At 37.8% G+C, this 25,135-nt stretch overlaps 1 protein-coding gene across 1 annotated transcript in view; it reads left to right on the top strand.

Annotated features, from left to right (window-relative positions):
* The first annotated feature begins 2,456 nt into the window (after window positions 1-2,456).
* LOC114454429 (plexin domain-containing protein 2-like) overlaps window positions 2,457-25,135 on the top strand; it is an 87,041-nt gene continuing 64,362 nt past the window's right edge. The window contains exon 1 of the mRNA XM_028434886.1: window positions 2,457-2,908. Within this exon, the coding sequence (XP_028290687.1) occupies window positions 2,818-2,908 (91 nt within the window). The 5' untranslated portion in view covers window positions 2,457-2,817. The remainder of the gene's footprint in view (window positions 2,909-25,135) is intronic.

The following is a 25,135-nucleotide window of genomic DNA, read 5'->3' as shown; positions in this document are numbered from 1 at the left end:
CCTATTTTATGATCCACAGCAGGCTCAGGCTGGAAGTTTTGAACTAAAGAGTGTAATCAATCAAAACCCTGGTTTTATTTATTCTTCTTTTTTACTAATTAGATGAAGCATGTTTCCACCAAACACCCACTCTAACCAAATATGACAGTTGATGAGCGTTTTGTGAGCTTTAGAATGTTTTTATTAAGTTTTTATTACATAAATGACAGGCGTTTTGTGATTGTGACAAAACAATCTTGCAAACAGACTTTCCTCACTTACACTTTGATTTTATGCTATAAATCACAAGTTTCATACATACATATGGCAGAAAGCACTCTGGTATTCTGTTATCGCTGATCTATTTCTTGCTTGATGCTCTGTTTTGCAATGGTGCCAAAAATGTCTTCTGTCTTCTGTTGTTATCGTTTGATATCAGCTGCGATGCACATTTTGCAGAATTGATCAAAAAACAAACTTCAATGTGCATTCTTAAATTATTAATAATACATCTGATTCTGAATTGAATTAGGATTACATTGTACAACATTAAAAATGTAGCAGCACCTGAGGCCAGATGGGACGTACAGTACATTGTGCCAAATAACAGGAGGTTTTGGCCAGAAACAGGGGACTGATCCACCATCATTATATTCTAAAGGTCACCTGCAGCTTATGATTTTTGAATTGAGTTTGGAAAGAAATCAGGCGTGATTAAATGTATAAATAGGACTTTTTTTTTTATAGTCACTGACACCTCATTAAATCGGGCACTAGTTACATTTATGTGGTGCAACACCACTTTACTGCTGCACGTACTTCACTGTAAGTTACTGGGACAGTGTGGGTGGGCACTGAGGAGTAAGAATGCATTGCTTGATTACTGACAGCTTTTACAAATGTGTTTTTCCTTCATGGGTCTATTTTTGTCCTCAGAATGTTACTATTTTTATGATTTCTTTAAACATAAATCCACTTTCTACATAAAAAAAAAAAAAAAAAAAAAAAAATCATACTTTAAATGCCCCAAAAAATGCTTGTATAAGCCAAGTAAGTTGTAAATGGGTTCCTTCATGCGAGAGTCTGCTGTCTGTGTTAAGATTTTCCATGGCAGTGGAACAGTCTGAATTCCCACAGTAGGTTTCTTAATTGGAACAAGCATGTGGTCCAAGTTATTCTTCCTGTGCAAAAGCAAATGAGCAGTGAGAAAGAAAAGTATTTTCCTGAGAGTCACTTGGAAAACAGAGATATGCTCCTTCATAGGACTTTGGTGCAGATTATAAAAACATAAGGAAAAACAAAGCTCAGTATTGTATCACGTTTCCTCCTGCATCATGACTCCTTATTGCATAAAACCATGAACGCTAATCAAAATGATCTACATTAAGTATGGTATTTAAAACATGTTTGATCAACCATCCAGTCAGTCACACAGCAGCAGGTTAATGTTTGTTTTTTAACACATGAATACATGGGCCAAACAACCTCCTGATGTTAAAAAAAGCATTAAAATAAATTATTTAGAATTCAGCCAGTGAAAATTAGTTTTTCAAAAATAGCAGCTGAAAACACACATATGCAGTCTTTAAAAAAACAAAACAAAACAATAAAAACAAATCTATATATTTTCTTGTGTAACAGTAATTCCACAGCATGCCTGCCAAAAGAAGTTTCTTTCAAAAATAAAAGACAAGTCCAACATGAGAGACATTAAGTATTTATTCATTTTTGACCAGCTGTCCGTGACCCACCCAGTACAGTTCCGCGATCCACTTTTGTGTCCCGACCCACCAGTTGAGAATCCCTGCTTTAGAACACACTGATCTATTGGGGTTTTGCCCTTGGACCATCCATAGTGTTTACAGAAGACCCTTCATTTACACACAAAAAGGAAACGCATTCCTAACACACCATTACATGGCAAACTTCTACATTATTTGATAATCAGAAGTGTAATAGAGAATCCCATGGATCTGTTTGTACATACAATGAGTGACTGGGGCATCTTTTAGCAAAATGTGACACAATAAACCCAAAAAACTTGATCCTGATTACTTATTGATGCTCGAACAGTAACTAAAAATGACCAACTTCTGGAAATGTAACATCATGATATTTTCAGAGTGTATTCAGTGTCACAAAATGCAAACACAGGTCCTCACAACAACAAAGATGTAAACAAAACGTTGATATCTTGTACCTGAAGAGGGCGCTCTTAATGTTTATAACCCAGCTGTGCCAAAAAGGTAAACATATATGTATATATGATGAGTATCAAAGCACATATCTTTTAGTGAAGATATTAAATGGTGTGTATTGTATTTTTAACCAATAAAAAAATGATTTATTAAGGGTTGGTTGTGTGTTGGATCAAATTTGTCACTTAGAGCCAAATACTTTCTGCAAAAAAAAAAAAAAAAAAAAGTCTTTTTTTGTGTGTGTGCACCGAGAGGCTTTCCACACCCCACAACATTCAGTTTGAATAGGATCCAAGAAGCCCTTGGTCGTGCCTTCGTGCACACAGAGCATCGAGCACTCTTCTGGGCTGTGATGGTCTGAGGTGCAGAGCGCACGGATCATCTCTGGCATGCGCCCTGACGCAGTGATCTCTGTGTTTTAACTCTCATTTCATCTCATTTTGGAGGCTGGGAGCGTGTCCGCAACCCAGGAGGAGCGCACACTGTGACGACACACACACACACACACACACACACACACAGTGGGTGAGCACAGGCAGGTTTCCCTTTTAAAAGCTGCAGGACTAACGCAGAGAGAGAGAGATCAGTGCTTCTGGAGACGCACCAGGATTATTGAGGAGGAAGCAGCTGGAATTTGGCTATGGCGGCTGTGAAGAAAGTCCACCTTCTCATTGGAGTTGTTTTAGTTTGGATGTGCGTTGGGATCGTGCACGGAGAGACTACGGCGAATGGTAAGAAAGCGGCGGTTCAGTGATGGAAGTTAGTGCAGAAGTTAATGAGAGGAGATGCAATGAGTGTTTCTGCAGAAACCAGCAGCACCAGCACAGGATGGAAGTGGTCCAGATAAATTCATAATCCATAACTTGTCACATTTAAACTCCATATCAGTCTGATGATCAGTAGTGTGCACAGGAAAGCATGTGGAAACTGCATCCTTTGACAGTGTTAGTAGGGTTGTCCTAATCCGATATCGATATCGGCAAAAAAAAAAAAAAAAAAAAAATTGGATTGGATAATCAAAATCCTCCCCCCCCCCCCCCCAAAAAAAAAAAATAAAATAAAAAATAAAAATAAATAAATAAAATCTCTGATATACTCTACATCTATTTATTTTCTACTCCAGCACTTCTATTCAACATCTGACAGGACTAACAATGTTATTGACAGTAAAAAAATAAATAAATAATAATAAAAAAAAAACTGACGTGAACTTGAATGGTTATTTTCACACTTAAAAAGTGTATTGTATTTTTTTTTATTATTGTTTTTCAGGATGATTTGTTTGTATTTATTCTAATCAATTGCACGGAACTCTTATGTTTATGTTCCCCTCGAAAACGAGAAGTTATATCTCAAGAGGCTTTCTGCTAATACAGTACATTTCAAATGTTAAACTACTATTTTGCACTTACAGAATTTATTATTTTTTTTTTTAATTATTGGACTTTTCAGGGTTTTCTAATTTCTATTGTATTTCTGTTATCCAGTTGTAGAATATTCTCATGTTTAAGGTCATAGATGTAGTAGATAGGCCAGTTTTAACTGATACCTACCTACCTACAGTTGCTGACTATTGTTCTGAGTTATAAAGCCTTTTCTAACGTTCCACACTACAAAATGAAGTATAAAAATATGTTACATAGGATCGGATTGATATTGGTATCGACCATTTACTAAAGATATAATATCAGTATTATATCAGAAGGGGAAAAAGTTGGATTGGGACACCTCTCCACATAAACAAGTGTGTCCATTCCTCCCACACCATGAACAGGAGCGAGTTTTGGTTCACAAAGACAAGCTCTTGTTTCCCAGGGCTTTCATTGCTGGCACTGATTTTTCCTCACATATCAGATATTGGTTGGAGAATTGTTTGCCTGCTGACAGAGAGTGTAAATGAAACTTGTGTGTGTGTGTGTGTGTGTGTGTGTGTGTGCAGACCACAGAGGCTCAGGAATGTACGGCTCTGTTTTGCGAGAAGAAGGAGATGCTATCGGTCTCCTGCAACTGTTTGCACAGAAACACTTTAGTTGCCCTTTCACACAGCTGTGCTCATAATTTCAATCCGTCGCCAAGTCCGTGATTCCCTCTGCGTGATTTGACATTAATGTCTATCCATGGTGGAAAAAAACAGCAGCTCGATTCCCTCTCAGGCTCCAAAAGTTTGTTTTAGAGATGGCAGGTGATCATCTGGGTGTAGAAATGGCTATTACCACATGGTTGACTCCATCCCAGCATGCATTTCGTCATATTGAAGACAGTATTTTTAGACTTTTTGGAGCAGCCTCTGTTATTCAAGTACAGATCGTCTCAAGATTAGAAGTGCTTTTAAAAGCTAAAGCATCCTGCAAGCACCAGTAGCCCGAGAGACACGACTGGTAGCACCCTAGGGCTGGGCAATATATCGTGATTCAAGTTATATCGTGTTCTATTTTTGCGATACAGAAAACATATCGCCTGTCTTGATGTATACAATCACACAGTACAGATCACCTCATACAAGTATGTAATAATATTCCTATAGTACAGTCAAACGGTGTCCTCTACAATTTTCCACATTTCTGAGATAGATATTTCTTAGCTACTTTTGTATTAAAATACTCATTTTAGGAGTCTCTGCTTTCACTACTTCTCAGAACAGCATGAAAAAGCACATTTAGATGGATTTGTGAGTGCGTCCTAACACAGACCTTCCCCTAAACTAGTGATTCTCAACTGGTGGGTCGGGACCCAAAAGTGGGTCGCGGACCTATACTGAGTGGGTCGCGAACAGCTGGTCCAAAAATAAATAAATACTTAAAGTCTCTCATGTTGCACTTGTATTTTATTTTGAAAGAAACTTTTCTTTTGACGGTCGTGCTGTGAAGTGCATGTTGCACAGGAAAATATATAGATTTATGTTTTTAAAAAAGAGAATGTTTGTTTTCAACAGCAATTTTTGAAAAATGTGGGTTGTGATTTCATGGCTGTGGAAAAATGCTGGTCCCAGGGTGAGACCAGTTGTGAACCCCTTCCCTAAACAAGCCACACTACAGAACTCACTCACACGTGCTGTCCCCTAGAGGAGAAAAACCCAAAAGTGACACATACTGTGCAGCTATTAATTAATGTGCCTGTGTGATATTTTCCAAGTTAAACATATAAAGATTAATATTGTATATCAACATATTGAGAAGTAGTATCAAGTTATGAGTTTTGGTCCATATCGCCCAGCCCTGGCGCCCACAGGCCTGCTTGCATTTATTAGCTAGATGAGCAGTGGAGCACATCTGGGTGGAATTACCCAGCATCCTGTGAGCTTTTTGCATCTCTTTAAAAGCTCCTAGTTGGTGGTTTGGTGACATTTAGTGCTAAACAGTGGCAGCCGTACTAAACTGGGTCTGACTCTGGGCTAAACTGCACTACGGTGCTTTTCTATGTGTGTAAAAAGAGACAGAAATAGGACTAGGTTATAGAGTGTATCAGTGCAATGGGAGAATAGAGAGAGTGGTCTGGTGTTGTGTTGTGGTCTGATTTAAGAGTCTGCACCGAGGGCTGTTAACGTGCTAAGACTGTGGTTGTATGTGGAATTTCATTTTGTTGTGAATGCTCAGGGTTGAGTTTCCCAGCAGCTATTGTAAGTTGCAGTTCCATTGCACTGCTTCTCATTCATCACGGTGCCACCAGCCTCCTCCACACTCATGCAAACACACGCTGAGAAGTGTGCAGACGGACCCTCAGGGGGCTTGAGTTTAGGACTCAGGGCCATTTCTGATTTACAGCCAGAAAACAATTACTAATACGGTTTTGAAAAGTATTTAGGAAAAAACCAATAAAATGTTCATTGTAATTATGAGGATAAGTTTTGTTTTTGTATGGTTGAGTTTTGAAGCATCTCCTGAACATTAAGATGGGTTGACATCAATCGATCACTATTATATAATCGTATTATTTTCCATCATCGTTCTTCAGTGATTAAGAAATGACACTCAAAGTTCAAACTATATCAGATGTAGAACTATACAATTTGTCTGTCTGGGTAATGTACATACTGTAAATAACAGGGGAGCTCCTCAAACTTATTTGATAAACAAATGGAAAATAAATGCAATCCTTTCTGTTCTTCATTGCTTTGTTTTCCTGTTAGCAGAATAGCATCAATAACATATTTGGACAACTTATTAACCAAAGATAGACCTTACATTGTGGAAGATTTCTTACATTTTGGAGGAGATTGTGATCAATAATATACCAATTCTGGATCAGCTTGAATAAGCATGAAAATCCTTATTTCTCAATTTAAATATTCATATCTAATTGACTAGTCTTTATGAATTCCACTCAGTTCTGTTGGGTTGGTTCCCTAATTATCCCACCAAGTTTAATATGGATCCAATTTTTTTAGAAAAAAAAATGGGGGTGCCCATATATTTATACTTATAAATGGGGGATAAAAATGTCTGCCAAGCCTTTATAGTGTGAATGAACAGGATCACTGATCAGATAACTACCAATATCTGGCAAAGAGGATATTCGACACTGAATCGCAAACCTCCGCCAAGTGTCAATCAGATACATATTGGCTTTTAAAAACATAAGGATTAATGGGCTTTCTCTTTTTTTAGTCTGCTTTTACATTCCTCTTATTTTATTTAACTGTTTTCCAAGCCCTGGAAATTTACTTCTACTCATAATATTTTAAAATTCTACTTGATGGAAATATAAATGACATGTTTTGAAGGTGAAGTCTGTCTTTAATCTGTTCTTGTAAGCTTCTTCAGTAGAGCTGGCTATTATGGCCAGTTTCCAGAATCTATTCCGATTAAAACGGTTTTGAATCAATTACTCATGATTTCGATTCAGTATTGATTGATTTTTCAATTTTTTTATTGGATATCAATAAGATGGTTTCAAACTTCTGACTTAAGTTGGGTCATCTTACCCAGCAGAACTGTCATTGCCCAGCCCTTGATTACATTAATGCCCAATTGCACAAAGCACTTTAGAAAAAGCAAGGAACACATTTTTTTTTTGCTGCTAAACTCCCTCACACAGCAATTAAGTAGGCTTGTTGTTTAATGCTTTGTTCTGTCCCTTTTTTGTGTTTGTTTTGTCTTTCATGCTGCTATTATGCTCTTGAATTGCCCTTTGGGGATATATAAAGTTTTATTGATTGATTGAGCTTCGTCTGCATCCATATTTGCACTGATTGCTCTCCCAACATTGCCAACACAAGACTATAGTGCGAGACAACTGGGGCTAGAGTAAAAAGGAAAAAAGAATGATTTCAGCCCCTACACTGACTGAACAAAGGTGTCCAGTGAGTATGCTGGCCATTCAATAACTGGGATGTTTTCAGATTCCAGGAATTGGGTACAGATCCTTGCAACATGGGGCCATGCGTCATCATGCTGCAACATGAGGTGATGGTTGCAGATGAACGGCACAACAATGGGCCTCATATCGTCACGGTATCAATAAAATGCACCAGTGTTTGTTGTCCATAACATACACCTGCCCATACGATAACTCCACCGCCACCATAGCTCATTCGATCCACAACGTTGACATCAGCAAACCGCTCATCCACACGACGCCTCACACGCTGTCTGCCATCTGCCCTGAACAGTGAAATCAGGGATTCATCCATGTAGAGAACACCTCTCCAACGTGTCAGACGCCACTGAATGTGAGTATTTGCCCACTCAAGTCGGTTACGACGACGAACAGCAGTCAGGTCGAGACCCCGATGAGGTCGACAAGTATGCAGATGAGCTTCTCTGAGACGGATTCTGACAGTTTGGGCAGAAATTCTTGGGTTATGCAAACCGATTGTTGCAGCAGCTGTCCGAGTGGCTGGTCTCAGACAATCATGGAGGTGAACATGCTCGATGTGGAGGTCCTGGGCTGGTGTGGTTACACGTGGTCTGAGGTTGTGAGGCCGGTTGGATGTACTGCCAAATTCTCTGAAACGCCTTTGGAGACGACTTATGGTAGATTCAATTCACGGGCAACAGCTCTGGTGAACATTCCTGCTGTCAGCATGCCAATAGATGGGTTTCCGATTGCAAAGCGAGGTATTTACATAAGTTGAGTGAAATCGACAAAGATCCGTACAAGATCGGGAAAGGAGAATGGGTGTCCGACGTAGATACGTTCCCGGCTGTTTTGTATCCACATTTTGTAAACTATTTGGTGAACAGTGTAAGTTGTATGAAGTCTTTGGAGGCGTTTAGCGATGGGTGTGTGTGGACCTTTGACAAGCTAACAGGATCGTTTTTGCTGGAATATTGTTTACCTGGTCAATATGAGGCTTCAAAGGTAAGATGACGTATTACTGTACTTCTTCGTCTTCTGCATAGTTTTACGGCGGTTGGCAACCAAGGCAAGGAGCATTACCGCCCATATTACCGTACTTTTTGATTGATCTGACAGAAGCATTGATAACTTCTGCTGTGGTTGTTAGATGGTTTATATGGCTTCAATCGCAAGAATCGTAGCTTTCCAATGACGTGCAGCCTGAATGATAACGTGAACATACAAGTTTTATATTCATAAGACAACATAACATCTCGGCGGGCCGACAAGCGATTCATCTATAATATATACACTTGCATGTGATGAATTGATCGCTACAGACTTTATAATGTTGCTTTTCTGGGTTACGTCAAAAACCTTTCCTGCTCGCCATGTGTTTTTCCGTTCCGTAGACAGACGTTCTGTTTGTTCTCCTTGACTAATTATTTTAGGAATGCAATAAAACAGTCTTTTTTTTGCCTGGCTTTGCTCTGTTTGAACAACCCCATACAACGCAAGTATGCGGCATGACACGTGGCTAAAATTGGTGACTTGGGTTACCAGTAAAGGTTTCAGTGCCACACAAGATGGCGACACGTGCAGGGGATCATGGGAGTGGAAAGCCATCTATTGCACACTCCCTTAAAACTTGCGACATCTGCGGCATTGTGCTGTGTGATTGAACTGAACATTCTTGGAGTGGCCTTTTATTGTGGCCAGCCTAAGGCACACCTGTGCAATAATCATGCTGTCTAATCGGCATCTTGATATGCCACACCTGTGAGGTGGGATGGATTATCTCTACAAAGGAGAAGTGCTCACTAACACACATTTAGACACATTTGTGAATAATATTTGAGAGAAATAGGTCTTGTGTGTATAGAAAATGTTTTAGATCTTTGAGTTCAGCTCATGAAAAATAGGAGCAAAAACAAAAGTGTTGCTTTTATATTTTTGTTCAGTGTCTAATCAATTTTTGGAAATTTCAATTAAATCTATTCAAGATGGAATAAATAGATAGTTTGGAGCTGTGCAGAGTTGCCAAATATTCAGGTGGATCTCTCAGCAAAGAGATCCTAAGCCTTCTTGGAATCTCCCCCTGTTGTTTCTCCCTCCTCTTTGTGACATTGCACATTTCAGAATGACCAGGAGGAGCCCACTTCTTTATTGACCCTCTGAATGACCTGCTGAATGGGGCTGTCATGAATGGAAGTCGGGGGTTGGGTGGGGTGGTAAGATTCTGAAGGCGGGTGACAGACAGGGAGGGGCATCAGCGGTAGTGATGGCGGCGGCTGTGGTGGCTTGGTTCATTGTGCTTCGCTGTGTGAGGCAACAGCAGGCTATAGCATACACTGCAGCTGCAGGGATGCACGGTTGTCCCCCCCCCCCTCCATCACCAGCATCCAACAGCTCCACCAGGTTCCTTCATTAGTCACGCCTGACCCTCACCGCTCCGTTCTCCACCCACTTTATAACCAGAGTGAAGCTCAGCGCAGTGACTTTAGAAGCTGTAGCACCACACAGAGTTCAATAAGCTCAGAGACAAAGAGCCAAGAGGCCAGTGGTTAATGAACCCCGACGTAGTTAAGCTCCTCTTAAGGCTTTTCCTTTCTCGTCTTTCATGTGCTTCACAAGCCCATTCACTTTCAATTGTTGCAGCTTTGCCTGAGTCGTCATGTGTTTGTGGCTGTAGTAATCTTATGAGATCTTCTGTGTGAGGTTTGAAATCAGACATTGGGTCCAAGGTGAAGTCAGAAAATCATTTTAATGAGAAATATTCAGTCAACTCAGTGATTTACACACAGATCCACCTGTTTGACTCTTAGAGATGAGAGATTAACATTGGGGTTATGGATGTAGTGCCTCAGGTTTTCATTAGAAATTTTACAAAATAACGTTTCAGGATGTACCAAATGGTGTTTTATCGCGGGGTGTCCCTATCCAATATTAGCCTGAAAACCAATATCAAATATTGAATTCAAATTTCCAAATTTTCTGATTCTTTTCTTAAATTTATTTAATTTAATTGTTGGATACTTTAGATATTATGTTGAAGGTTGAAATTGATGTAACCAATTGGTTAATAATAAAGGGCTCCATACCTACTGTTGCTGATTATTGTTCTCATTCCACACTACAAAATAAATCATTATTATTTCTTTTTTATTAAAGAAAAAAAAAAAAAAACTGATATCGGATTAATATCGGTATCGGCCGATATTGATACCAATATTGGTATCATATCGGAAATGAAAAAGTTGTATCAGGACATCCCTAGTTCTATCGGCTTTCCCTAATTTGATACATCCTGATAAATGTCCCAAAATGCATATTTCGGATAAATTAAGTGAAATAAATAATTGTTTTGTTTATTTTTAGTTAAAATCCTATCAGATCTTGCAAGATTAAGCATGACCGAGCAGTTTCACACACACGTCTGTGTCTATGTTAAGGATCAACCAAAAATCTGCATTGAAGATGATATCAGCATTTTTATAATAATCAGCTGTTTTTTTTCTATCAATGGCCAATAAAATATCTTTTAAAATGCCTATATTCAGTGTGTGAGTGCGACATGGCTTTGCACGTAGCCTAAATGATTCACCTGTAAAAATATAGCACCACGGCAAAAAAGTCAAAATTGCTTCAAACCTTTTTTTAAACTCTTCTACGAGAGTTTAGGGTTTTAAAAATTAATCAATCATTTAAAAAAAAAAAAAAAAAATCATAGATCAGTGCACAAAAACAAATAGTAAACTGTATTCAGTCCAATCCCAGGTGTGTTATTTTAAATTTTGACACCAAAATTAAAATCTGAACAGCAAATGACTATTGGTTCCATTCATTGATTATCAGTTTCTTTGACTACTAATAAATTGATAATGGCTCTACAAAAAAACAAAAAAAAAAAACAGTCAGATCGAGTTTTTATGTAAAGCAAAACATCCCTCCCAAAGAAAAAAAATTATTACACTGGTCGTTAATGGGGAAAACGGAATCTTCATGAGCAAAACCAAATAGGTTATGGGTTTTTAAAAGGTGGCAGGGATTATTTCTCTATTAATAGGATATTAAAACTAAAAATGGAGGATAGGTGGAGTCCCTTTCAAATAAGAGGTGAATGACATACAATTTACTTGATGGAGTTTCAAAAAACCCTGAACCAAATTTCTCTCACTTTGTTTTTACCTCAAACACAAATAGTGAGCCAAATGATGGCGTTGACCCTCACACACTCTCAGCTCTAACTAAACAGTAACAGGCTCCCTATATAACCTCCCAGCCCTGCTGATTACAAACAGCTTTCAGCTGGAAGCATCCACCTCAGGTGCACCAGGTTTCCTTAAACGACCCGGGTGAATTTTCATTGAGTTTCTGTGGGTCAAAAAATCTAAGAATTCACAACACTTGATACACAGCTAAGCACTTGTTTCATGAGGAAAGTGAAACAGTCTGACAAGTGTCCTTGAGTCCATTGTGGTTTTTGTTGTAAATTATAATTTCCTTTATATGAAAATAGTCATAATTTATTTTCACTTTTACTGCACATTACCTCTAAATTGTTCCTCCATCTTGGCCAAGACATCAATATATGGATACCATTTAGAGCTGGGATAAAGAATTATTTTTTAAACGATTAATCTAACAATTATTTTTTCGATGCATCGATTAATCTAGCAATTATTTTTTCGATGCATCGATTAATCTAACGAGTCATTTTTCCAGTTCGATTTGATTCGGCTCGATTTGATTATCAATTATCTCCCCATTAATAGACTAAAAGTAATTAGTGATTTACATATCTAAAATGAAAAAAGAAAAGAAAAAAACATGAATTCCTTAACATTGCAATATATGTTTATTGCTCTTCAACTCAAAAATCCAAAATAAAGTTCAATACGAATATAAAAGTACAAAATAATGCATTCAGAGTCAGAGGTAGCATTCAATAAAAAGTGTGTAAGTGTGTGTGTGCGTGCGCTGCTGCCTCTGATGTCACGGCAGGTGTTCCCTCCTTGTGCCGTTGAGGCGCTGCCGTCCGGTCACACCGGGGATAAAGGACGAGGGTTACGGGGAACAGCTACCTTCGACAAGTGCGTGCCTTCACTGCCTTGCACTTTTGAAATTCGGAGGAGCCACTGACGTTAATTATTCTCCGGCGCCGCCATCTTTGTTTTGGTCAGACGACCAATATTTGCGTCAACGTATTTTTGGCGCCTATGTCATTGATTACGCCAACGCAGTGTCCTGGCCCTAATACCATTATTACCTAGTAGCATTGGACTGCTTTGTTGACGTGTGTGGGTCTTTGTATCCCACTTCTGCTTTCTGGACACATAATAATAATAATAATAATAATAATAATAATAATAATAATAATAATAATAAAAAATAGGCAATATTTTTATTTTATCTGTGGGCGGTTTTTTTTTTCAAATATTTGAGAACCCATTAATCACACAAATGGCTGAGTCATTATGTCATGAAAATCCTCATAACCTGTTGAGTTTGTTTGCTTGAATGAGCTGCCAATGTTATATAAGGGTTGAGTGTTGCCATCAGTAGAAATATTTTTTCATGCAATGGTTTAAGTCCATTTAAATGTTTGGGGATTAACTGATTTTTTTTTTTTTTTTTTTTTTTGTGCAAATGATAAGATTCTTATGTGAATACAAAAACATATTTCCTTTACCAGGAAAATGTCTGGGAATAGGTTAAAGAAGTATTCATCTGTCTCTACTTGTTTATTTTAGTGTACGTGTATGAACCAAATGCAGATTTATTCAAAGTAAGAATCTATTAAAGAAGCAGTAGTGTGCAATGCATTTTTGTGTAAATGTGTGTATTTTTAGTTCTTCAGGACAAAGGCTCTTCAGAAACTTTCAATGACTGTATTTTTATGATTCATTAAACACAAGTTCTCAATGTATTGAGATATTTAAGCACGAATTCCTTACAGTGTGAGACACATTAATTATTTATCTCAGACCAGATCATCAGCTTTAGCTTCTTAATTTTGAAAAGCGAAGTTTTTGTTTGAGGTCAAACAAACCAAAGTTAATACCATTCACATGAATCTTTCTACTCCTCTAGCTTTGCCTTTGTAGTTGATTTAGGCTGGAACATTTAATTACTGCCCAGTGTTCCATTGTTTTTGGCTGATTACACATTTATTCAGGATCTTTTTTACGTGACTTGCTGTCACACTTAAATATCCACATAAATTATACATAGTCTGATTCACTCCACTGAGTGCTCGGTATTTGAGGACAATAATATTGAATTCAGGTAATGAAGCTCATCACATCTAGCTGATTGTTCAGTAGCTGTGGGGCCAAAGACACAAGTCATTGTTGACTAAAATGTGCTCAAAGGGCAACGATGGCTTGAGTTCATCCTTGGTATTTGCGCTAAATCTGGGTCTTTAAAGGGATTATTGCATGTGTGTTCATCCCAGACCTAAGCAGGTGCCAGTGTTGTATGTCTTGCACTCAAGGAACCGAGATTTGGACAGAGGACGGAAGTATTTCAGTAATCCCTAAAGATGTCTGACCAGTACCTTTGTCTCTTGTCGTAGTAGTAGTTATGTTTCACACCGAGTAGATTTTCTGTTGGTTTTTTCCCCGGATTTTTTACTTTCTGTCTCGCGGCGTGAAAGTGGGAACTTAGATGACAGTTGGACCAGCACATAGTTATTAAGGTTCAGTTTTAAACCTCAGAACTTAATCAGTGAGACCAAAAGTCTCACATTCTGAGTATGTTCACACTTGGCAGGTTTACCACAATTAGAAAGAAATCCACATTGATTGCTCTGTTAAAGCAGGTCTTTAGTGGTCGCTTCACCACTGCCTGTCATTCAAAATCCTTTAAAAAAAAAAGTGCAGACGGAGACCGTTTAGAGAAGTGTGTTAGTCTCTGGTACAGCTTGGATTACTAGATGTAACATGTGGACAGACAAGACAGAAGTGCACAATCCAGAACCAACTGTTGCATTGGTTAACACGGAATGAGATACAGCCAGGGGTGGACCGTTGACCCAAAGTGGGCCGGTCCGCTCAGCTAGTTTTTGCATGCGAGTGGAGGCAGACATGTTCACAGGTGGCCAAAAATGGCAAAATTGTGGCAAGAAAAGAGTGAAATGTTACTGAAATGGGCCAAAAGCAGTCACAAGTGGCCAAAAAAATTGGGCAAATACAGAGGAACCGGGTAATATGTAATAGCAAAGGGTAGCTTAAATGATCAAAATGTGGCAAACAATGGTAAAAAAAAAATGGGCAAAATGTGGCAAACAATAGTGAAAAAGGGAAAAAATGTGGAACAAAAAAAGGCAAAAGGAAACAAGTGTTATTTATTCGGCAAAAGTTAGCTCAGTAGGATGAAAAGTGGCCAAAAGGATAAAAATTGTATTAAATTGTCAAAAAGAACTTGCAAAAATGGACAAAAAATAAGGAAAAAGGGGTATTTATTGACTAAAGATAGATAAAGTGTCAGAACTTTTGGAAAAGGGGCAAAAATGGGACAAAGGAAGTTGCAAAATAGCCAAAAGATAGAGGTTAAAAAGTTCCCCCTTTTAAGGTTTTCTGCAGGAATAATAATTAAAATTAAGACAAAAGCCACATGTTAAGCATCACTGACTTAATAAAGGCTTCTACATGGTGTCGCTGCTAATGTAAGCCAAAGTTCTTTAGATTCTGAGCTCAGTGTTTGTTCAAAACAGACTTGACGAAGAAACCATTTGAATTAAAATGATCAAGATTTATATTGTATATTGCCATTTTCAGGAAAAAAAACGAGCAAAGTATAAACACCAGTGCAATCACATTTAACCTGGCCTCTAGTCCAAGGCCAGACTGATCTGTTTGTCACGCTCTTCATCATGTTTATAGCATGCTAACGTAATGCTAGAAGCAGAAGCCATCATTGGCAGATTTAACAACATTCAGTCATTGGCTCATTTCTCTTCCTGCTCGACCACAGAACTTCCAAACCTGATAGTGCTGCACTCTGTCAACCACAATACTCATCCTGATGCTCCTCACAAAGCAAACAAACAGCATGACTGGAAGCTTCAAGCTTAAAAAAAAAAAAAAAAAAAAAAATTATAAAAAAAGTTTACGGTAGATTGAGCACGTCTGGTATACAGCCACTTGTGGGAAACAGAAAGAAGTAGTCATTGTGTACTTTCTCACTTGCATTCGTCATGTGTCCATGCAATGCAGTCCTCACTAGGGTAAGCAGGTTATCTGCTGTCATTGGACTTTTCTGGAAAACACATTTTTGTTCCTTGTAAAATCTGAGGAATGGTGCTGAAAGCTTATACTGGACGTTAACTGCCAGAGAAAAACCCTAATTTATGGACATTGTCAATTCTTCAGATTAAAACGGGACATCATCTGTCATTGCAGAGCTGAGGCAAAATGGTAGGTTTTGGTAAGTATCCCACTTGCATATTTCCCAATGACTTGACCCAGTCTTTCCCCTAAAAACACATCTGCTAGGAACTCTTCTGGCTTCAGGGCTTCATCTCTGGACCTTTCATAACATACCAGAGAAAGGAGGAAACCACTGGAGCTTTCTTCTGGACTTCAGAGGGATTTTTGTTTAGAGCGCAGAGATTTGGATAAAAAGAAGCTGATTGGCGGATCTTCCAGCTGTCTTGCTGATAAATTTGAACTGGGCCCAACATAAGCTGTGAAAAGGAGGCCACATGATTTTATTTACAACAGGAGTTTGCCACATGTTGCACATTTCCATCTTGCACCAAGTGATTTAATTCTTAAATAAATAAAAGCTGCACTGATGCATACGTAGGGTGGCTGGGCTCTCCCTTAGAGATAGGGTGAGAAGCTCAGTCATTCGGGAGGGGCTCAAAGTAGAGTCGCTGCTCCTCCGCATCGAGAAGAGCCAGATGAGGTGGCTCGGGCACCTAATTAGGATGCCCCCTGAACGCCTCCCTAGTGAGGCGTTCAGGGCAAGTCCCTCCGGAAGGAGGACCCGGGGAAGACCCAGGACACGCTGGAGAGACTATGTCTCTCGGCTGGCCTGGGAACATCTCGGGGTCCCCCCCGGAAGAGCTGGAGGAAGTGGCCGGGGAGAGGGAAGTCTGGGCCTCCCTACTGAGGATGCTGCCCCCGCGACCCGGAAATGATGGATGGATGGATGGATGAATCACTAAAACAGGGGCTGTTTTCTTTTGATTACAACATTTTGATTACATTTTTCACCGTTTAGAATTTAGTAAGAATAGAAAAACAATGCAATAAACAAATGTGTACCAGAATAGGCTAAATTTAAACTTAAATATGACTTTAAAAAAACTAAATCTGATTATTATTACCATATTTATTTGGTTAAATGGTTCATGAATTATTTTTTTTTAGATTATTGTGGTTGTTTTGGAAGAGGGTCACAAAGGGAATCATTAGCTGCATTGTAGTGGAGCTACTTTATCTCTCCAGGAAAATACAACTACTGAGCATCTAAACCTCATACTACAGCAACTTTACCAGAAACCAGTTTTAAATCTTACATTTTATTAATGTACAGCATGAACACTATATGTAAGAAACTTTATTGCTTACTAATGACTTTAAATCCATTTACTGACTGGCATCATAGAGCTGGATAATAGAGTTTTATTTCTCCATTATAAATATAGTATCAAACACCTTTAATATTTCCAAGATTCCAAATATTGTGAACGTCAGTTCCCAAGACTGACACTCATCGATCAAAAATGGGAATAATATGGCTTAAATAATTATTGGTGCTGCATGTTTGTATTAAAGAAAATGACCACAAAGTCAGTGGAAAAAACAAGGGTACAGGGATCAGCCAGGAGTTCAGGTTTCTTCCTCCTCCTTAGTGTGTCATTAGCTCAGTTTCACAGGGTCAGGAAGGAACAATGCTGGCTTTGAGTCCTAGTGGTGATGAATGTAAGGTGCGGCTGACGGTGTGTGTGTGTGTGTGTGTGTGTGTGTGTGTGTGTGTGTGTGTGTGTGTGTGTGTGTGTGTGTGTGTGTGTGTGTGTGTGTGTGTGTGTGTGTGTGTGTGTGTGTGTGTGCGTGTGTGTGTGTGTCCGATGAGTGGGAGACAGTAGAACAGACGGTCTAATTTTGTGTGGCCCTCAAAATTACTGTAATCCCCAAAAATTGTATTTCAAAGAGTTGGAAAGAATCCTAGAACACACAAATCGACAGCAAAATGCAAAAAGTACAGAAAACGCACAAAAATACACACAATGACAACAAAGACAGACACAATGACTACTTAAGCAAACAAAATAACTACAAAAACACACAAAAAAAACTACAACACATTACAGGATAGGACCAAATACACAAAAACTGTCAACAAAATTGCACAAAATTACGGGAAAAATACAGAAAACAGCAACAAAAATGAAGAAAATGAAAGAAAAATACACATAATTACAACAAGAACACAATGCTGACATGAATGTTGATAATGTCACCCTCGGATCAGATACAATCACATTTTTGTGGCTCCCGCTGTAATAGAGTTGCCCATCCCTGCAGTAGAAGACAGCAGATTTAAGGCTCTACTGTCCTGTTTCTGCACCAATAATTACTTTTAGGTTTTTTTGCAGCAGCATCCTGACATCAGGGGCGATTCAGCACTTTTTGGATCACCGTCACGTCTTTTGGTTCTGGTGTAAATCCTCTGTACGGTATTTGTTGTGTTCACCTGCAAATGACTTGTGAGTGAATTTACCGTAGTACCCAGTTTCTTAACTCCCAACAACAAATTAGAATGTTTGTTTCCTGTTTCCCAAGTGTGACTCACTGAGAATGAATACTCACATATGTCACCCCTTTAAATCTCTTAAACTGCTACATCTACGCACTCTCACCATTTCCAGGAGCAAGGCAAGCAATAAAGTGTAAAGTAAGTGAATTCTATGCAGCTAAAATGTCCTACAGAAGGACAGTAAGAAAGTCTTTGTTATGATGAGATTGGAGCTCTAACAGCATCATAAAACAGGAGACGACTCTTATTTAAAGGCTTTTGTCTCTTGTGTAACAGCTACTCCCTAATTAGCTGGTAAAGTAATTACTGTGAGCATTTTAATCATCGTCATGTTATTCCTATAGTGTTGCAAAAGTGCAATTAATGGCCTCTCTCGCAAAGAGGTGAGATGGAAGCAGATGCATTCACAGTGTGTAATGGTAAAGTTTTCCCTCGTCTCGCCACACAAAATAGTTTAAAAAGCTGAAGAAAAAAGGAATTGGAGGCAAAAAGCAAACAAAACACTGACAAAAGAACAGACTGGGTAGATGAGGTTTCCATTAAAGGGTAATCCAATGTGACACTTTTAGAAAATGAGAAAAAAAAAAAGCAATAATCATACCAAATATGACCTAGATGTGATAATTTCAAATTAAAACAGATAAAGAAAAAAATTGCACTGCAAATTACGGATGTCCCGATACAACTTTTTCATTTCCGATATGATACCGATATTGCAGCCTTGCGTATCAGCCGATACCGATATTGATCCGATATCAGTATAAATCATACATACTTTTTTTTAAATAATTTTTTCTATCTTTCTCTCTCTCTCTTCTTTAATAAAAAGATAATATTTACTTATTTTGTTGTGTGGAATGTTAGAAAAGGCTCAACGTCAGTCAGCAACAGTAGGTATGAGAAAAACTGACCCATTTATTATTAACCAATTAGTTACATACTTTTAACCTTCAACATAATATCTACAGTATCCTAAAATTTTATAAAATAAATACTAAAAAATCGGAAAATCTGGAAATTTGAATCCGATATTTGTTTTCAGGCTAGTATCGAACCGATATCAGATATTGATATCGGATCGGTACACCCCTAATGAAAATTATTTTTTGAACACTAAAAAAACACAAAATATGCCTAAACGTGGGACTAAAATTTTAAATAGAGTTTTATTTACTTTAACAATAAAACAAATAAACATGACATTTTATGATCTTGTAAGATAAATACTAATACACTACTAATAAATGCTAAGTCATCTTGTCTATACTATTGTGTAAGTTCAGCAAAATGACAATAAAGCTTGATTTGAAGCACTAATATTGCACTATTTAAAAAATAAAAACATGTAACTTTAGAATATTACACTTTTAAAAATGAACCCACACGACTTAAATGAATTTCACTTTCCCAAATTTTTAAATAATGTGTTTATAGCTGCATTTCTTTCTTTTTTATGTATTTCTGCATGGAGGACTGTCTAAAACCTGCTTGTTGGACCATTTAATTATAAATATGTAACATTTAGACAACCCATAATAATCATTACAGACACTAATCCTTCTTATGTGCTTTTATTTTTAAATCCAAAGCCATCGTGCAGACGTTTATCATTGATGGCCAACAGCAATAATAAACATTTATTTCTCCAGTATTGAGGCGCTGCAACCTGAACATGTCTGCTGCTGAAACACGCCGCCATCTAAAAACCTTTAATGAAGTAAAAGAAACTGTTTTTGACATGATTCTCAGTTAATAATGAAAGGTGTTCTCTCCACACGCCCCTGAAAATACTCTCTATCTACAAGGGCCAAAAAGTGAATGTGAGGCAAGATTAAATGAATATAAATGAGATATTCAATGTCCTCTTTTTGTCACTAGTTCACCTCGATTGGCCCAGCAGAGCCAGCCAAGGCCTCTTATCTGTACTCATGCTCTCAATGATCCATCATGTCTCTGCTGCCATTTGCTCTTATGTTTGTGCTATTATGTATTTTCCAAAGTCATCACTGACAGCTGTTCACTAACGCTGTTGAATTTAGAAATATCGCAATTCTGGTGCGAGCCAAGCCGAGTGTCAACTTAAATTAAAGGATGTTTAATGCAAAGACACGGCTTTTGTGCTGAAGAAGAAGAAGAAGAAGAAGAAGAAGAAGAAGAAGAAGAAGAAGAAGAAGAAGAAGAAGAAGAAGAAGAAGAAGAAGAGATAATGGGAGATCTGCTATAGAAGATGCTAAAGATGCTATAAGAAATTTAAATATAACTTGCGAAGTTTTCAAGCCAACACACGTAACTCAATTTGACCTGTTGATGATAAAATAAAGCAGGCGAGGATGGAAATCTTTGTATTATCATATTCATACTACAATAACTCAGTTATACTGATACCTACAGTGTTCAAAATACTTCTAGAGAAACTTAAGGATGTTCAAAAGAGAGCCACCCCATCTATGTACACTAAAGGGTTCAAACACAGTTATTATTCCAATTTAGGAATGTCTTGAACAGGCGTTTTTTCCAAAATCTGTGTGGACCTTAAGGGGTTAGAACATCAGAAACAAGAACTTTGCTGCTGAACAGTCAAATATGGGAATAACTTGTTGAAATAAGTATTTGGGTAAATCTTGGTTGAAAACACAATAACTTTTAACGTTCTAAAGAGCTGAAAAATATTGAATTTATCATTTTAAAGATGTGACATCCACACAGTGACTGGTGCAGCAGATGTTGCACTGAATCAAACTAGGACATCAATGACAGTGTTGGATTTACACTGAAACTGGACCAACAGTTTAGCAATAAGTGAATAAACAGATGGAGGAATCTGCACAAAAGGGGTTTGTTTGAAATTGAAGTCTTGGGAAGATCCGCTACTTGATACTCTCACCCCTGCCATGAGCTGAGTCAGCTTTTCCACTTCCCAGAGCCCGTGTTTTGTTTTTACAGAGAAAAATGGTTTGAAATTGGTTTAAGCCCTCTGTGCCTTTTTAAGTATCCTAAAGGTGACAGATTGGTCTGTAAGTGAGAAGTCTTATCTTAGTCATAATACACTGGTGTTACAGCAAAGGAGCTCAGCTGTTGACCTCACTACACGTTGAAAGAATCACAACACAGTGACATGATGGAAGAAAACAAGTCCTACTTACAATTACAACACATGACCCTCAACTTGACCCCTGACCTTTCCGTAGCAGTAAAACTGTCTGCCTGAGTGACAGAGATCAACACAGATTAAAGCTTCAAAGTCGGGAAATAAGTGATGATTTAAGAGATATGAACAGATCACTGTTAGCTCATAGCATAGCATGTTTTACAAAGCAACATACAGTACCAAATGGATTGCAGTTAATGCAACCTAAAATAGACAATGAAGTTATTGGTGAACTGGTGAAATCTGTTATTTTGCATTTAATTGTAAGTAGAATAACAGTTCGGGGCCGTGTTTATAAAGCAATGCGTTTAGATCTAAGTATTCTAGATCATGGCCTCTATCTGATTTACATCTGTAATATCAAGCCAAATTAGTGTTTATATAGTTTAAATAAAGCCTCTTTTGCACAAATCAATCAGAATTACCTTCCCGAGAGGCTTAAAGCAACATCTTATATTCTATATTATCACATATTCCCCCATGAATCATTAGAATCAGTTAAATTTGATCAATAAATATAAGGTTACCCTCAATAGAAATGTATATAATACAAAATGTGTTAAGTGTATTGCCTGCAAACAAATGTATTTATTTATTTATATAAAGAAAAAAAAAAAAAACTCATTTAAAGTACTTGAGAGAACTGTACACCTTAAAAAAGAATCCATAAGGTGGTTTAAAAAGAAAATAACTTGACTAAACCTCTTGTATTATATATGGTTTTTTTGAAAAAGCTGAATTTAAGGGATGAAATGCATTTCTCGACTTGTTATCAAGGATATTCCTATATATACAGTATGTATATATACACCACTGTGGGTGAAACATACACCTCATCCTGTGTTTTTCATTAATGTCAATGTGATGTAATTTTCTAACATCGATTCTTAAAATTCCCCCACCCTAGAGATTTACTTATTTAGAGCTCTTTGCCTCTGTTTGCCTCAGACAGCCTTCATTTAATTACTGTATACATATTTTGTACACTATAATCCCTCCAAAAGCTTTGGGCGCCTACATTAACACCTTTACTGCAGCAGAAACAAACAAGGACGGAGGACCCTGGCATATTTTTTGAAGTGGTGTTTATAGATGTATATTTTAGTGCTGCTTTTAGGCTCAAACACCTTTCTTTTCCTCCGTGTTACTCTGGGAGTTGCAAACATTGCAGTTTGACGCTGAAAAGAATACCAAAAGAAACATGTTTAAAGTGCATTTCATCATAAAGAACTGTACATTATCTGTTTTCCATGGCTACTATTTATAATAATGGTTTTATTCTGTAAATATATACTGTTTTAGTGTGTAAGGACTCCCTCGTTGCTATTGTTCAGTTGTGAAAAGAGTGTTTAAAGTTCACTTTGTGTTCCTTGGTGTTGTCCCTGCATTTTTTGAAGCCCCTCAGGTCATGTTTCTGTAACGCACAGGCAATGCAGACAGATAAATCACCTTGTGTTGGTTCAGGCGTCTCTGGGGTCCGTGCACCTCACCCTGCAGCCGTTTGTGTCCTCTGGCACATTTGCAGTGACAGGCTTGTGCTTGCTCATGACTGGCAGCACATCCGACCTGGTACCAGGCTACAATCACGGTGACAAGAAGGTAATGATAGGCCCGTCCTCCTCACACCCAAGTCGTACTCAGTGCTGTACGTGAAGTGGATTATTACTGTGGGATTGACAGCGATGATTTGACACCTGCGTTCTTTGTTCAAGGACTTGATTGTTTTAGTGATCATGGCTTATCTTTTCTGATTGTGGATGTACGGCTACATAATGGCACTACAGGGGGTACAGGAAATCATTCCTGTCTGTGTAGTTGGTAGATGGCTCACTATACTACACCTGTATTATATTTGTACATTTGTACTATTTTTTTCTTCCTAGAGGCGTGCACTTGTATTTAAAGAGTGAGAGTGGAAAATAACAAATAAAGTGTCAGTCTTGAGATGAGATGACCGGAATTGATACAAATATATACGTATGTATATAATAAAGATAGAAATAAATCTTCGGGCACCTATGTGGGGTAGACTGAAATTTCTGAAAAATGAAGATACATTTTTGAACTTTTGTAATTATTATTCTTTTTTTTTTTTTTTTTTTTAAATGAAACAATCTTAATAAGTAACTAAACCCCCAAAAAAAGTGCTGTTGATTGATTCTAGTCCAACTCTCCACATTTTAGTCAAAGTATTTAAATTTGGCGTATTTTGTTGTAAGTCTATGGGTTAAAACCAGGCTATTAGAATTGTTTTTTTTTTTACTATTGGCTGAGAACAAAATCCTGTGATGTTTTGGGACCATGTGTCACAAAGATGCACTGTTAGCCCCGCCCCTTTTATAAAACCTAGCACCTGTGGGCTCTACAATCTGTGGTGAGTAGGTTGGATTGAGAGAAGAGTGAATAGAGAGGTATATTGAGTAATAGTTAGCATAGCATAGCAAAGCATAGCATATTCATTGGAGATTTTATAATATAGACTGGGCGTGTCTTAACTGCTCCAGGAGCCCCGCCCATAATTAAGGTATTTTAGAATTTCCCTCCTAGTGGCAGGAGGTTTAGTTACTCTTCAAACAACTGTATTTCTTGTATTTCTATACGTTCACTTTGTGAAACTATAACGTAGTACAGAAAAGAAAAACATCTGAGCTCAAACATGATTAAAAACAAATTCTAGAAAAAAAAAAAGTGTCTTTGGTGTCGCCAGAAATTCTTGATATCAAAATGGGGTCACGATCCAAAAAAAGGGATGGGAACCACTGCACTAAATACTGTTTCTTTCAAAATGTGTGTTATCACTCGTTCATTCCATCATTATGCTCTATAGTTGTTTTTAAATTGTTTTCTAAGCAAAATGTTGCAGTTGGACAAAGGGGCTCCCAGGATTCAGATAGAAGAGAAAGGGGGAACTTCAGCCAAAAAAGTTTGAGAACCACTGTAGTTTGGAGCGCCTTCACTCCCTTTTATGATTTGATGGTTTTGACACGAGTCCTTCTGCAGTTAGTCACTTATTTTGAGTCAAAGTAAAAGCACATTTTGTACCATAGTGTGTCAAAGTTCTGGCTTTTTATTTAAAGGGAGAAGGAGATCAATATACATCTGTGTTAGAGAGAAAAAGTGAGCACGTCCCTGGAAGGAGGACCAAAGATTTCAGATTTGACTCTCTGCCACTGTACAGACTCACAAAGTCAGTTCAGCACTAAGGGCTTTGTGTGAAATTCATATTTCAAGGTTAAGTTTTAAAAGATCACCTACACACAGGCTTTCAGTGATGCATCAGTGATCCTTGTTCACCTCGCAACATAACAGAAACACACATTTACATAACTCTATGGCTTCTTAAAAATGCTCACTCTCAATCCAGATGTCCTTTGTTCATAGCTCAACATCTGTTGTGCAGATCAAATCAGCTGAGCTGTAAAATAAAGTTGTTTTCAGGGAAAGGAAATTTTTATTTTGTATTTAATTTTAAAGCAATGGGTTAATGTGCAACAATTATCATATTATACATATCAAATATAATTTATATACAGTATTTATTGGGTGTTGAAACCATACCTACTACTCCAAGTGTTAATAACAATGGTTGTACTGTATATTAGCCTGGATTGATCATTTCTTAAACTGTCGGTTGTCTTACAGAAATTATTATAGTTTAATTTGATTAGCCTTTATTTAGTGGTTTATGTGACAACATGTTTAGTTTACCCATTTCTACAGCTGTTGGAGGCACAATCAGCAAAATACGCAGTTGTTGTTGTTG

The sequence above is a fragment of the Gouania willdenowi genome, chromosome 20, assembly GCF_900634775.1.
Source record: "Gouania willdenowi chromosome 20, fGouWil2.1, whole genome shotgun sequence".
In the NCBI taxonomy this organism is placed as follows: domain Eukaryota; kingdom Metazoa; phylum Chordata; class Actinopteri; order Blenniiformes; family Gobiesocidae; genus Gouania; species Gouania willdenowi.
Note: the sequence above shows the minus strand (reverse complement) of the source record. Positions and strands in the feature narration are given on the sequence as shown.